The sequence below is a fragment of the Buceros rhinoceros genome, unplaced genomic scaffold (genome assembly GCF_000710305.1).
Source record: "Buceros rhinoceros silvestris isolate BGI_N320 unplaced genomic scaffold, ASM71030v1 scaffold3746, whole genome shotgun sequence".
NCBI classification, from domain to species: Eukaryota; Metazoa; Chordata; class Aves; order Bucerotiformes; family Bucerotidae; genus Buceros; species Buceros rhinoceros.
In genome coordinates, this window is record NW_010419187.1 from 34,271 (window position 1) to 50,726 (window position 16,456).

General features: G+C 37.2%; 1 protein-coding gene across 1 annotated transcript in view; it reads right to left on the minus strand.

The window, feature by feature from the left end:
- The window catches only part of EIF3H (eukaryotic translation initiation factor 3, subunit H), a 67,158-nt gene that overhangs the window by 11,853 nt on the left and 38,849 nt on the right, over window positions 1-16,456 (minus strand). The window contains exons 3-5 of the mRNA XM_010138800.1: window positions 6,170-6,337; window positions 4,559-4,658; window positions 3,065-3,214 (exon numbers count right to left, since the gene is read on the minus strand). Of these exons, the coding sequence (XP_010137102.1) occupies window positions 3,065-3,214; window positions 4,559-4,658; window positions 6,170-6,337 (418 nt within the window). The remainder of the gene's footprint in view (window positions 1-3,064; window positions 3,215-4,558; window positions 4,659-6,169; window positions 6,338-16,456) is intronic.

The following is a 16,456-nucleotide window of genomic DNA, read 5'->3' on the forward strand; positions in this document are numbered from 1 at the left end:
CCTAGAATATCCCTGATTCAGATTTCAAAAGAAACACAAATTTATGCCCCAAAAAGTAAACTCTGTACAATTATCACAAATATACTTCAAAAGGAGAACAATATTAAGAGGCAGACAAAGTACCTCAAATAGGTACAGCTTCAAACTCAGACAAGGGGGGTGACTGAACATGTGAGAATCTTCATGAAACAAACTCTCCAGAGGGTAAATACGAGTAAATAATTTCATTGCCAAAACCATTGCTTCAGAGATTAAAAAAGGTTGGGGATGCTCCCAATGGACCAAAAAAAAAAAAACCCACCCCGAAACCCACAAACAAAAAAACCCCCCACCCGACAAAATCCCAAAGAAACCATTAAAAAAGGTTGGGGATGCTCCCAATGGACCAAAAAAAAAAAAACCACCCCGAAACACACAAACAAAAAAACCCCCCACCAGACAAAATACCAAAGAAACCTAACCAACCCCAAACCCTAACAAAAACAAACAAAAAAGTAATCTTAAATTTACTGCCAACTAATTCTACAACAGCAAAGTTAAATGAGGAGGATAGGCACCAAAATTAAAAGCTGGTATCTGAAATGTTTTAGCCACAACTACTCCAAGAGAAAAACAAGGAAATGCAAAGAGAAAATAAAGCTCCAGAGTAGTGGGGGTTTGAACTCCCCTACTTCAGGCGAGATATTCTTTGACAGAGAAATCTTCATAGTTGAATTCAAGTAAAAACTAGCTAAATATTTCATCAGGCAGTATAAATCACCCTACCCTGAATAAATGAGCATTAAAATGTTATAATTTGCCAGCTGCTGAGTTATACCAACGTAAGCTATCACTCAGTGTAACCCACCTGGTAACTACAAGCAGCTGTCAAATATTTAGAAAAAAAAAATAACAAAAACGCACACATACAAAACTCTCCAAATAAACCCACTGGGGTAATTTTCAAAACTTTTTATCCTTTAAACCAAACTAAGCACCTTAAGTTCCTCAAATAGACCAAGTGAGTCAGAAGAATGTTACCAGGAAAGTCAGTTCAGGAGACATAATTCAGAAATACCTCTGAAAACTGATTAATCCGTTTAATTCCCTATTACTGGTAAATTCTAGACTTCGGTAAGCTCACGAAATTGCTGCCACTATATAAGATAGTAACTGGTTAAGTTCAAAGAAACGCACTTAGTTGAAAAGGCACTTTTAACCAGGTTTATCAAGAATGCAGTTCTACCCATGTCATCATCAAGAGCAGTGCTGCACTGCTCCAGGAAAACACCCATAGAAAAGGCACTTCGATTCACTAAGAAAAAAGTTATCCCTTTTTTCCCCTGTTGTGAAAGATTTCTGAAGACAAATGACAAAGTTTCCTTTTTCTTTCGGGCTCATGTTTTTCTTGTTTGTTTCTCATCCCATTTACTGATATGAGGACCAACACAAAAGCCTGTCTTGCACTAGCATCCCAGAAAGGAAATTAAATTTGAACAGTTCTTATCTTTCATCTTGAGTCAGGGCAGCAATATGGAACAGATACTATGTAAGATGTAAAGCTGATGAAAAAATTCAACTGTGGTTTGTGATCCTTTCAATTAATTTCCATTTCCAGAATTGTACTGCGTGACTAGCAGCAGCCCACGCTGGGATCCAGGGGGTTGGGTAATCCCAACACTTTTTACAGGAACAAACTCATAGAAATAATTAAGGACAATGCTGTCAGGTCACCTGGAAAGATCCTGTATCTGCAGCACAGTCCACCTTGTCACAGTAAAGTAGTAGAACTCACATGGAATCACTGTCATCTCCTACCTCCAGTGCCCACTCTCTCTGACGGCAAAAGCTTTGTGATCTTTGACCATGGAAAGAGCCTGTCAGAAAGCCTGCTAAGTCAAGCAGACTGAACATCTCTGCAAAAATTCTTCATTTCATTAATTCCAAGTTGCAAAGTCACAACTCTACTGGATAAAACTATTGGCTAATTATATCTTTCAACATTTCCAAATTCCCTGGTGGGTTTCAACCCTATACCTGTTCTTTCTTGATCAATTTCTCTAAAAAATATCATATCCCTCAATTCATCCACATAAGCTCAAGCGAAGAATATAAAGTGGAAAATTTCTGCCACCTCTGGCAACATACGGACCACTAGCAATATGGATCCATTAACATCAGCTTTACATGATGGCAGATGAAGAAAAAAGAAGAGAGGTCACTAGTATTCATCAAACCAGCTAACTTAATTGTCAGAGGAATTGGAATCTTGGCAGACAATACCTTGACATAAAAAGAAATTGTTACACCCAAAAACTGATTAGTGAATACATCCCAGTTTCCATATGCAACAAGATACTGTATCATTTTGTGTATGTGGTTATTTTGACTGGCTCAATAATAATCCAGTTAACTGTACTGGGTTGTTTAAGATTTAAGCACCACTAAATTACTGACCACACTGCTAAAGGTCATGCCTACTTTGTTATCATAAATGTATTTTCAGGACAAAGAATAAAAAGTTACCCTTACATAAAGTTATGATGAGATCATTCTAGACACTCTTAAAAAATTTCTGAGATTATGAACGCTGGCTGTCATGACAATCAGTCTGAGTATTTTTGCCAGTTTCTCAGATAGAGGCTTTATTGTTTTATTTCATTTTGTCTTCAAATGCATCTTGCTACTGAAGTAGAGCAAATACAATTTTTTTTATTAAATAATTTACATAATTACTTAAGGAATATTTAACAAAACCGACTTTTATTTCCAGATCTATCTGCCTGAGTTTCCTGAATGCCAGTATTTTCTTGAAGAAATAATACGCTACTGAAAAGATTACTCACTTCAGGCAGTACAGGTATATGCAGATTACAGACTGAATTTAGTCCTTGAATCTAACACTATAGTTTCACCACGCAGTTTTTCCTTCAGCAAAAGAACATGAAGGGTAAAGTCTTAACCCCATTAAAAGTCAAGGCAAAGCTTCCATGGACTGTAATGAGACTGGGATTTCACCCAAGGTGTTAAACTGTGGTTTGGGAAAGCGAATAAAAATACATCCATTATTGTAACAAGTACTTACCTGCTAGCCAGACTGAGCAATTCATGTCTATCGGCTACTCCGGATTTCTTTTCCAGTTCCCACAACATCACATTGATCAGGTATGAATTCTTAATTACAATGGGCACTTCTTCAAACATGTTTTCATACGCAATGTTTGCTTTTTTCAAGCTGTGAAAAAGTTGAAAAATATTTATTAATGTAACTAGTAACTATCTTGTTCGTTTGTTGAATTGTTGCTCCAACAACTGGCAACTTTGTAAAAACTCTTGATTTTCATAGTTCCACAGTCAAACAAGCATCAAGTTTTGGTAAGAGAATATTTGCATGGCAAAACCTCACGTTTATAAAGACTAGAAAAAACTGCCCTAGAAAAAACCCTCTCAGCCGCTTTGCTTGCTAATACAGCCTCCAGCAAAAGACTACTGACAGGATTAACTCTGCCCCTTCCAAAATATTTTACTGATTTCCCTGCCATCAGGTTTTCTTAAAAAGAACTGAACAGTTCGTTATCACATGGCACTGAAATACCTTTAAAATCATAACTACTGCAATGAAAAACAATTCCCCCAATAGCTGCATAATTAAAATTTTTACTGACCAAAAATTAGATTGACAAAATAGTGTGTGTTTTGGAATAATTAAATTCCATGGTGGATACAAAAATATAAATTTCCAGTGTACATTGTTTTTTACAATATATGTATAAAAACTATTGTTATTTCTTTATAATAAAGTAGACAGTAATACCTTTCATAAACTCAGGAAATAAAGGCATGAATTGTAAGTTTCTCAGGAAATATATCCTTAACTACTTTTTTTGGATACCAGATTTTGGAATAAAAACCTCCATTTTTTGCCTTCCCTCCTCAACCCGCCCCCCCTTACCTCCCCCCACTAAGCACAGATTTGTTTGTTCATCATGGAAATGTTATGTTTAGACACCAAGCAATTAAATGACTCCAGTTTTCCTCAGCGAAGAAAATTTAACAAAAGCTTGTGCTTTTGCCATTGAGGAAAAAGATGACAGCCAAGGCCTACATCTCTAAGAGGTGGCTTATCTTCTGAAACAGAGTCATTATCCTACTTTACTCCAGAGGACTGCATCCACACGGGGGAGTTAATTTGGAATAAATACAGAAGAACGGCTATTCCAGAATACCTGTTAAATTTTCCTTCTGGAAAAAAAAGAGCTTAAAGACAGACCAGCTATTTCCCTGTCTCCATTTTTTTTTTTATATATATTTTTGACTCTGTTCCCAGATACAGATATCTTCACCACAGTCCTTACAGCCAGCCTGCTCACCAGCTCCAAAGTCAGTCCAAGTTCCACCACTTTGGCCTTTATTTAGCCGTCCAAAGACAGACTTTTGTGCCTTTTCAGCCCACTGTGTGAGTGCACTTCTTTCACTACCCACATACCCGCAGTTTCCCCTGCTGGAAACACACTGTTACATGAGATTTTACAATACAATATTTCAAACCTATTAGAAAACATTCTTTTAAGTTACTTACGCTTCTGGAGAGAAGTCTTTTTCTTTGCAAACTTCCATCAGTTTTGGAGTCAGCCTATACGCTTTTAGTGACAAAGACCCTTGGGCAGTCTTAATGGGATCTGTAATTAAAAATGGAGGAAGCATATTATTACCAAGCTCAAACTGCCTGTTTTTTTTTTTAATACATGAATAACATAAACAGCAGGAAAATATCAAAGTAGTCTTATTTAAAAAAATTAAGAAAACCAACACAGAAAAGACATTATAGCAGAAGTAAACCTATTGTATTGAAATGTAAAATACATCCAACTATAGACAGTGAAGCTATTTAATAAAATTCACTTGGAGAACATGGGGGATCTAGACTCATTCTACTCACAACATTATTCCCCTATGAAAAGTCTAATTCACATTTTCTTATCTTCCATATGAATTATCCGCAGAATTTATGTAAGAGCTACCTACATCATTTAAATAAAGATTTTTCCCTCCAGTCATTATGCAGTAAATTAAAATATTCATTAAACTGTATTTTATACCTCGGATAATGTAAATTTAGAGTAACAGTAAGCTAATTCAGATCAAGGTGCTTTGCTGCCTTCGCGCATAACAATGTAACTCGTATATAAGAAGATTAGTTTTGCCTTGACATACTCTACTGAATTTAGGGGGAAATTTTCTAAACAAACTGTTACATTCCTAGGACAAAGAAGCTTAACACTTGCAGCATGATAACGGCTGAAGCATGCCAACATGAGAACAAAAGCTGTGTTAACATTCATGTTGTCTGAAACTTAACACAGTAAAACTTTTTAGCAATCGGTGATAAAATGAAAACCAAAATAGACTGAAACAAGTGGAAAATTCATCAAGGTCTGATGATGCAATGTTTCCAGCCAATATAAGTATACTTTAACAACTTGTTCTTTACTGTAATCCAATTGTTAACATACTGAAACAATTTTGGGGCAGCTCATAAGATTGATCGTATTCATTAGTATTTTTTCTGACAGATACTCAGGACGTTACATTTACTTCTCAGCTGGAAACTATATGCAAGTCTGCCAGATATGGCAAACTGTGAGTGTTTGGGGAGGGGGAGGCTATAAAGCTGTTAAATTGCCTACGGTTCTGATACAGCACAGAACATCTGGTCTGGAGAGCTTGAGGAAACACCATTAAATAGGCAGAAAAGAAAAAAATCTTTGTGCTAAGAAACAGTCCAGGTTTTGTATGCTTCTGTCAGAGGTATAAAAAAAAAACTTGGCAACTCGTGTGATGATTGGTCAGTCACGTACAGAGCCAGACACGCTAGCAAGCAGAGTTTGTTAGACATCTGGTCGGGTTCCACCAGCCCCTTCGACGAGGGAGGGGAGATGAAGGAATAAAAATGAAGCAGCTACTCCAGCATTCCAAAACGTACACATCAGGGCTCTGATAGCAAGAAAAATAAACAGAAAGAAGGAAACCCTGTCTAGACTTAGCTGCTGCTGAGGCTGCCGTAGACACAGGGTTGGTATTTACTCGAAAAGGCCTGCCAGGCTACTCCTACAGGCAAAAGACAGAATACAAAAATAGTAGTAATAATATTAAGAGGGGAAAAGAATAATAAAGGAAACCTCATACTAACCGTAAATGAGAACTACAGACTCCTCAATTGCATGCTGGTAACTGAACTGGGAGTCCAGAAGGGCACGAGTGACAAAAGAGCCATAGTATGTGGACTGGTACCAGCCAACGTGAAGATGATCAATGTTTACATGGCGAAGGCTTCGCATCATTTCCATCTGGTATTGAACTAGATTAAATAAAAAGTACATTTAAAAAGTCAACTTAGCAAATCTGTATTATTTCAAGAGAGAGCTTGGTAGTAAATGAGTAAATTGTATTTTATTTTATTTTATTTTTGCATCTGCATAGAAGTTTGTTTATTCACTGCTGGACTGTCTTCATTAAAATCCAGAGCCTCCTCAGAGAATGAGAGTAAGACTAGCCAGGGTAAGCAGCCTTTTTTCATTTGCAATTAATTGCTAAAGTGGTCAACAAACTGTTACATGTCATTTACGGTGTGTATTACCTTGCTCATTCATAAAAAAATCTGATACTGGGTTTTCATTAAGCAATGACATTTTACCATTTAGTAACAAAGAAATATTGTGATTTAAGTGAAAATACTGTCAGGAATTAGATAACTTTTGGAATCAAAAGGAGAATTACTTGAAGAGCACATGAAATAGAAGATAACCTATTTATGCCTTTTTCACAACATAAAACTACATTTTCGGTATTAGAGTTTGAGGGAGCAGCTATAACTGCCAGATAGTTTTGACTGCATTTATCTTCAAACTTTGCAACACTGTTTCTTCTTTTTTGGATAATACAAATGCATACATAAGCATATATTATACATAATACACACACATATTTGTATAGAGTAAGTTACCTCAGACAGTAGAAAACATTTTTTGTCAGTTTTTTTTCACACCAACAGCTGTAAAGCTTCCTTGCACCAATAAATAAATTCTGTTTCTACTAAATGCTTCAGTCAAGCCGAGTGCCTTGATGGAACAGAACTGTATTCACGAATGTTTAAAATAATCCCATCAAGCAGATCAACACACCTTATCACTTAACAGACCTTTCAAACAGACAGACACTGTGCCTGCTGGGTAAATTTAAGGATTTCACACAGAATTTGGTGTGATTATCAGATGAACCAATGCTTACAGCCAACTGATAGGAAATCAATTGCAGCAATACTACACAATCCTTAAGTTTTGTCTGCAGCTGCAAAACTTGCAGAGATAAAATTAACAACCTCCTTCTATGTCTTTGTTTTTGTTAATTTTTTTCAAGGCTTCTCCTTGCACAGATGAAAATTACATTCATTACAAAAGAAAGCAATATGAATTAATTAGAAAACAGAATGGCTTTCAAACCCACTTCATATCCCTTCAAGAAAAAAAAATAATCCAACCATATTCTCTAAAGATATGAGGAGACATTTTTCAAGATTGGACAAATATTTTTCCAACTTATCACCCTTAACAGCACAAACTACATTCTGCAGTCTGCTGGCCCCTTTCATTAAACTGCCATGTCTGACTAACTGTATTTTTCAAGTAATCTACATACACTTACATAAGCCCTCGCAGACTTTCTGTATCAGTGTATGGTGGTGCTTGCATTCTATTTCATAATATCTTCGTACAAAGGACTTGCAGCTTGTGTTTCAGCCGGAACGCTATGATAATACAGCACTCCAAAACTGTCCGGGCTACAGTCTGGATGCACGCTGCAAGCAAAGAACAGGCCTGCACCGTTTGGCCATCTTTAAACCAAGACAAACCTAAAGGTGCCACTACACACTTCAGGACAGACAGCCAAATAGAACTGATCAAACTATTTCAAAGACAGACTGAAAATCTTTCCTCTTGCCAGATCAAAATAAATTTTAATCCCTTTCACTGCACGATTCAAGAAATACTGCCAGTTTCAAGCACACTCCTTGCACGGCAGCCCCTGCTTTACCAGGTAGTATTTCAGCATTGCTCACAAAAGCAAAGCCCAGATCTAGCGTGTCAAAGAAGCTCAGTCCTTAAACTTAAAGGTTGTATTGGGTTTTTTGGGGAGACGATGTTAACTTTCTAAATGTCACAATTAAAACATAAAGAATACAGACGTTCCCTGGAACAAACTAAAAGTCTCCCGCTGTGACACAATTTCAAATTGAAAAAGCATGATTCATTTATAAAACATACCTAGAATAAACTACTTTGGTTAAAAGAAGCCTTTTCAAAGATACATCTGTGCTGAAAGCAAGTAAGACTTGCTTTTGACACGATGTGCTACAACATGCTTGGATGTGAAATTATGGTTAGATCCTTCCTGGCCAAATGAAGTAATGAAAAGGAAAAACTAGAAAGGGATTTTCAACTGAAAGAAAAAAAGACATTTTTTAGAGAATGAAGTTAACTCTGAATTTTCAGATAGCCAAGCTGGACTGCTCCTTGTAGAGGACACTGTCAAAGCAGAAGTGGTCACGCAATAATGTGGTTCACCCGTTCAAATAATTTCTCCCGAAGACATGTAATGTTAAACAGCAGAACAGCCTATGAAAACATCCAGATCTTTTATAAACCTGAGTAAAGGTATATCAAGCTCTTAAAAGCATTCATCTGAGAGGTAACTTGTAACCAAGCTCCAGGACAACTTTTCTTAAACGCAGTATTACCAGCAATATGTAACTGAACGTGTTATCATCTAGAACAAAAAGGACTCACTGAAAACCATCCAGATTTCAAGTCAGCCATTCCTTCTCTCATGGCTGTTAGCAGTTAGATGATAATGAAGCCAACAGCAGAAAAATCTCAAAGAGCCGATAAAGCATCAACAGCTAACATCTCTGCCTTGGGAAAACAACTGCAGAAATTAAAACATGATGCAGTCCCCACCAGGGAGAAATGGAAACTCTTAACCAAACATACATATTTTATAACATGTATTAGTAGCTAGATAGCTCCAACAAGCTGCCAACTTGCACAAATGGATAACAGCCCCCAAGTTGCTTTTGCTGATATCATTACCTCTGTTTCTTTACATCTTTTGTCCAATCTATAAAATACCCTCTTTTTACCTAGAAGTTTCACACAGACTAGGCAAGAGCTCTCATTCTACCCAGTCTTCAGTCTGCTAGGCTCCGGGATGAACATGCACTACCTCTAACGAGGAGTACACCGTTTCAAGTCATAGTCCTTCCCAAGCCATGCCGCAAGGGTGCCACTAGAAAGCATCACTAAATCTGAGGGTGCCCAGAACTGAGGTGAGAACAAAAAGAGCAGGGAAACAGCCAGACCAGGATGCTTATCCCCCCTCCCATGCATTTAAACAGTGTACTTATATTTTTAAGCAAGTTCAGGAGTGTCCTTCTGATGAGGAAAGCCAACAGCCATGCTTGCACTCCTCAGCGTGTTTCTTGCATTGTCTTCTGTGCCATCATGCATCTCCTGAGCAGCTCTCTGGCATGGACTTCTTTTGAACAGAAGATTCTCTCTTTTTTTTTATTCTTTAAAAAAACTCTTTCCTCTAAAAGGGCAATTTTGCTGCTACTTTCCAAACAAATGAAGGGGATTAATGCAGCTAAGAAGCGTTACTTTAATTTGTCTAAAACAGAAAAAAGTGCAGAACTTTACTGTGTGTTTTGCTTGAATACGAGCAACAACTGTGAATTTGTACTGACAAAAACCCTTGACTGAAAACAATAAACCCTGCTACAATTAACTTCTTGTAAAAGATGATAGAAAATACTAAAATAATGTAAACATTTCTTCCTTTTCTAAAACGTACGGTCAACAGTAGAAACTTTATCTGGGCTTAAACAGAGAGGAGGTATATACACTAAGTTACCAATAAGAAAATAATGTACCCCAAATTATATAATAAATCAGAGACAAGGCCAAGAACTGAACACTAATGTGATGACCTCTTCAACACTGGGAAAGGTCAGCCATGCTCGTTTAATATCTTAAAATATCCTTGGTCAATAACTTCACTATTTGAAAGCCTAAATTAAGAATAGGTCAAATCAACTGAGGCACAGGGAAAAAAAGGTCCATGTGATGATTTCAAAATGCAAATAAATGTAAGACACCAGACTTCATCAACAACTGGTAAATTCACATCCTTCTTGAAATAACAGCTTATGCCTAAAATGGTTCCAAAACAAGTGTTCTTGTAGCAACCTGATACGTGATGCAAGTTTATCACTAAAGCTGTATTATTTTTATTTCTTCATAAACAATTCATTAAAATCCAACTCTCAGGAGGTCATATATCAATATATGCATTGCCCAAACGTAGTCCTTAAACAGTTATCATTGCCATCAGATGAGACGCATTTCAGCCTTGCCACATTCAGACTGCTGATAAATATTATGACATGCGCAACCCTGATCAAAGATAGCCTAAAGGCAATACATTTGATGGCACCTCAGATGCTCAAGCCCTTAATTTCCAAAACACATTTTAAGAGGATATGCCTTATGAAATCTGGTTTTAAACCAGCGACCGTGTCTCCTAAAAAGTAGAGTGCCACCAAAGTGGAAGCACTTCATACCCACTATCGCATGCTGTAGACCAGTTTTACACTGCGGCTCACCCTTCTCACTGCCGCATGTCCTGGACACAGACAGCACTACCAAAGCAGGTAATCAACTCTATACTACGAACTGCTAACATCTGCATAGCCTTCGGTCTGGATCTCACAATTAAGTGTGTGTCTTGACTGACGTTTCTCAAATTTGTCCTTAAACTGTGAACTCAAACAACATAAGTCACACACGTCTTCAGGAGGGCAGGTCACTAATTTAAGGACAAATCTGCTCCCTCACCCACCATGGCCACCTCAAAAAGATTCTCTAGAGTATCTGAGGATGAATATTATTTCCTTACAGAATCTTGGGCATCCAGAAGAAAGAAGAACTAAAACCTAGGGCTGTCACTTACCAAAATTTACTCAAGACTGGGCATACTTTCCCAGGGACACAAAAGTCCATCAGAAGAAACAGCTCCAGCCTCTGAGCTAATGGTCCTCTGAATTCAACAGGCAACACGGCAAATTTTGGGTATCCTGGTCAAACTACACTGAAAAACAGCTAAAATACTTGTTTTATAGCACCTATACTAACAAGGACAGTATTTTTAAGGCAGTTATTTGTCTTCTTTGAAATGCTACCATGTGGTAGCATGCATACTGAACAAGAGTTACACACTACATAGTACTTTACAGCGCACAAAAATTTTGTTTTTTCTATACATATTAAGCTTTGCCAAACCACATGTATGCTTCAGACAGTATCTTCAATGAACTAAAACAAGTTAGCAGATGCTAGTTCAAGGAACCAACGTATGCATTTGAAAAGAAGGAAAATTGATTTATTTAATTTAATTAAGCACAGAGAATTATGGAGACAACAGATTAATTGGTTTCCCTCCACACACACATTCTCAATTAGTTGTCTAAAAAACTATGAATCACAATGACTGCATCTATTGATAACAATTCCAATTATGAAGACACAAATATAATTAGAACCACAACCAACTTATTCTGGTTAAAAAATACAAATAAAAAGGATGGGCAAAAAGTAACAAGAATTCACAGTTAATTCCGGCAAAGGTAATCTTTTATCTGAAAAAACTGTTAAGATACCGCTGAAATATATTTCTTAAGCTTAAATGTGCAACACATATGCATGCACATATTTGCAGATTTTTATCTATATCCAACGCCCCCCCAGTTTCTCCCAAGAAAAAATGCACAAGCTCAGAAACTCAACAATTCTCCTATTCAGGGAGAAAAAAAAAAATAAAAGTAAATATTGCCTTCCTCAATAATATTCATTTCCTCTTCTGAAATATCAAGTCAGGGGTACAAAACAGTACTCTATTTTATGCACTTTTGCTATACTGGACTGAAAGCACCTGATCTCCTCTGAACTTGGAAGCTAAGCAGACCAGGGCCTGGGAGTAGCTGGATGGGAAAAAAATCACCTGAAAATAGGCAAACGTCCAAGAGTCATAGTCAATCATAAGATCACAAAAATAAAAGTGAGTCAAAAGATTTAATTCAACTCCATTTTAATTGCTAAATTCAGAGACGAAAAAGGGGGCAGAACATATTTGTCCAAAGTGGATGACATTTTTCTTAAGGAATTGTTATGTTATACTAAGTTAGCAACTGTGATAGAAAAGCTTCACACTATCTGAAAAACAGGCTTTACAAACCTATGGTTTTTTACAGATTATGGGATAAAATAAAAGCAAATCTGTGGCAATCCCCTCCACCTACACTATTGATGCTACTGCTCCAGTAAGTGTAAGCCCGACCGTCTTCTGTGAGTAGCTCATTACAGCGACTGAGGCTTTGCTAATGTATCAATGCATTCTACAGCAAAAAGTCCTTCATTTTATGAGAAAGAAGGGGAGAAACAGAAGACGGAAAACTCTAAATTCATCGTGTGCGCTCGGTAAACTCACTCATTTTTGACCTTTATCACAATTCAAAGTTAGTTTTACCACAGCACTGTGTGATATTAATTGTGTTCTACAGAAAGAGTATGGTATATCCAGAGGAGGTACCACAGTCAGTAGCTCAACAGTGAAAAGTAACAGGAACATTAAAAAAAAGAGAAGTGCTTCTGTCTGGCGATACTTGCCCAAGATATAGCATGTATCTCCAGACTGTTATTTATCACAGGTTCAGACAGCAGTTGCCCATGCACAGTCTCCACAGTTGATGAGAAGAAGCTTGGAAGTAAGGACAGAGGTTACTGTCCTGGCGTGTGGGACACCACACCAATGTACGTAGTAACTGCCCATCACTAAAGAGGTGGCTCCAAGACATGGGCCAGCACAAGGACATACGTCTTACCAAAGCAGGGCAAGGTAGGAAAGAGTAGCTCTGTCTCTGGTGGGAATAAAGGAGGATGAGGACAGGTTTTCAGAGAAAAGGAATGGGAGTGGGGGGATGTGCGTGATGGGACAATAGGAAAGCAGTGAATGGAAGCACATGACTTCCTGCACATGTGCTGGCACTGATCCAATGTTTTCTGTCAGCAAGTTCGAGCCTCTGGTCTAAGCACATAACCACTGAACAGGGAAGCAATCAAACCAATCAAGCTATCATATCATTGTACTAACACATGAGCAAACACTCAGATAAGCCTTTGGACAAACTAAACAAGTCTCATTGACTACACAATTCTCCACACAACTCAAGATAATGAAAACTTGTACTGTTTCTAAATAAACACAGCCAAGCCTCAAGAATAGTCTGAAGATGACGGGCAGGACTGACAAGATAACTTGCAAAACTGTCTTCTAACGTATGCAACATTATTCCAAAGGATAAAAGCATTCTAATACTATCTTCCAGAAATACTAAACCACTTGAGTCTTCTAAAAATTTTTAATTCAGAAATCCACTTTAAACTATCATCTTGAAATTAAAGTTGAAATCAAGCAATACAATCTCACTGTTTTGTTGATGCTGATCTTTAAGAAGCAACTACCAAAAGAAAATGTAACATATTTTGAATGATTTCTGCCATATATCTGGAGTCTTTTTCTTGGCATTTATATAAAAAGCTCCATCTTCACATTATCTTACACTCACCACTTAATTCTCAATCTCCTCCTATACAGCAGGTAAACATTATCCCTATCTAAGCATAAACTTCATTTACTACATCACCATTTCCACGCTGACTGAAGATGGATTTGATATAAGATTAAAATCTTTATCAAGAAAAAAAGTTTCAGTCAGCCTACACTGTCATGACAGCAGTAAATTACACTACTAAAAATGCCATCTGGGCAACTTAGTTCTTGCTTTTCTTGTAAAAGAATGAGATGCTATCTCATTTCCTAATAAAATCAAATGCCTAATGAAAGCATCAAATGTTTTCCATTAGGAATGCATTCTCATGAATTTCAGTACCTTTAAGCCTTTACTTTTACAGTTTTTGTCCAATGAGTATCATTCTAGCTGCTAAAATGCAGGATTAAAGGCATGAAAATGAATCAGCGTGGTCAAACCCCAACTGTATGTTTGAGTATCCTCATACTTGACTAAGCAGCTTCCTGCAAAAAAAAGAAAAAAACCACAAAATAAATTTTTATAAGTTTAGTAAGATTTTCTTACTTCACTGGCCATTGATTTTTGCTTATTTACTCTAAAAAAGCCCTTTCTAAACAAAATATTACTAACTTAGTGCTACGAGTTACTAAGCAATTAACCACACAGTAACACAACGCGTTTGGGTATCTTGTACCTCTCTTATTACTGCACTGCAGCATTTCAAAGGGCAAGGGGAAGAGGAGCAGTATCTTCAACAGCTTACTTAAAGCCAGAACACCCATCTTGAAGCCAGTGGTTTTCTGATGCCTTGGTATTAAATATACACCCATCTGTTTTGAAGAATCTCTCACACAGTTTTTAAGTTTCAAGTTCACAAAATGTGGTCCAAACACTGAAGCAGACACAGCCCCCATACAACAATTTGCCTGAATTGTTCTTAGAGTAAATTAGGATTCATTAAAAGGAAAAATCATGGCTACAGACTGTTTCTTCAGCTGAAAGTTACACAAGCTATTTGTTTTCTGTGACCTCCATCAAGCCCATCATGTAGGGATAACACAAACATTTGGCAGGGAGAATCAGTCAAGAAAAGTTCTAGGTTTTGACAAAACAAAACACAACATGGTAGCTACACACATAAACACATGTCTTTTGAATCAAATTTTCACAAGCATCTATCTTTCAAATGTGTTAAGTGCACTTGGAAAAAAGATGACAAGCACACTTTCAGCCTCAGGCTTACAGCTTCTTCATAGGGGACATATTTCTACAGTGCAAGATCTCCCCATGTGCCAGGAAGGCTTGAAGCATTTAACATTTACTGCTCCTTTAAGGAAGAAAGGAGGACCCCACACAACCCCCAAAATTCACATTAGTTTTACAAACTCTACCCATTTTCTCTAGCCCAAATGCTGTTACTTACTGATCAAACAGCATAAAAATGCTGTATTAACTTCTTTCTTTTCAGTAAGAAGCACCTAACTCTCCCTCTCATTTAAAGCAGTAACTAGGAGCTTTGTATAAAACCTAGGTGAATGAAACATCATCAGGACAGTACACCCCTTACAACTGTCTTAAAACACCACCTGACACCTCTCTGTAACATTCCATTGAGCAGGTAGCCATTTAACTGTCCATGATGCAAAGACAGACTGAGACATCCCATCTGACTAGCTCAGAGAGCAACAACTAAACCGTATGAAAGTTCCAATCAAGGGTAGCTTCGTTTAGATCTCTTCCATGCAATCCTCATCACTGTCAGCTAACTCCTCAAATCGTGAGGCAATTTAATTCACACAAAGTATGAGTAAGTCAGAATCCAGCCAAAGTACTTCCCAGTAGATAGATGAGAAAAAACATCTCTCTGCTATGAGATTCAGGGCCAGCCATTCACTTTGTCAAGTACTGACTTTCAGATAAAATGAACCAAGTCCTCTTGCTTGCAATCCCTGCCTCGATTAAAGTCTTTACCCTTCTTTAGCTCATAGACAGAGAGATCTGAGAGTGACGTAGTTCCTGCTGGTCTAGTTCTCAAGCTACAGACCCAGGAGGAGATGGACATTTTCAACATCATGTATTATCACTGGGCAACTCTTTCCAAGAGAATGGAGAGAAAAAAAAAAAAAAAAAAAAAAAAATAAACTTCACGGGGGAACTCTTTCCAAAAAAAAGGAGAAAAAAAAAAAAAAAAAAAAAAAAAAAAAATCAACTTTTACCATCCTAGTGGCAACACAATAAAATTCTTATCATGCAGGTTTCTGAAAACGTAACTAAACAAAGTGAAAGGTTTGTGTTGCACATGTGGAGGCTGTGGATCCATACTTAGTTGATGACTTAGAGCCAGAACTGAGTATCTGAAATAATTGTCTTTTTAAAAATATATTAAAATATTCATAAGGGATACACATTACACTAATACTTTATAGTAGCATTTTGGTTACCACAAGCTGTTCTTAATTCTCTCTTAGGATAGTTTAGATCTTGTGAAACAATGTGAAGAAAACTGATTGTAGGTGGTCTCAAGAGTAGAAGACCCTGATTAACATTTTCTAGGGAGCATGCAGAAAAATACTCAATTTTGGAGGATGAGTAGGACCAGCAGTTCAAACCTTGTGAAAGAATTTGCATGACAGATTCCTAAATTATTGCAATTAGATGACAAGACACTTCCACATCTCATGAAAACCTATGCCTTTTTTCTTAAGTCCTCCCTGCCAATGGTCACGGCACAATTGTTTTGGAAGTTGCTGGCTGCACCAAGGAACAGCAGGGTCAGCA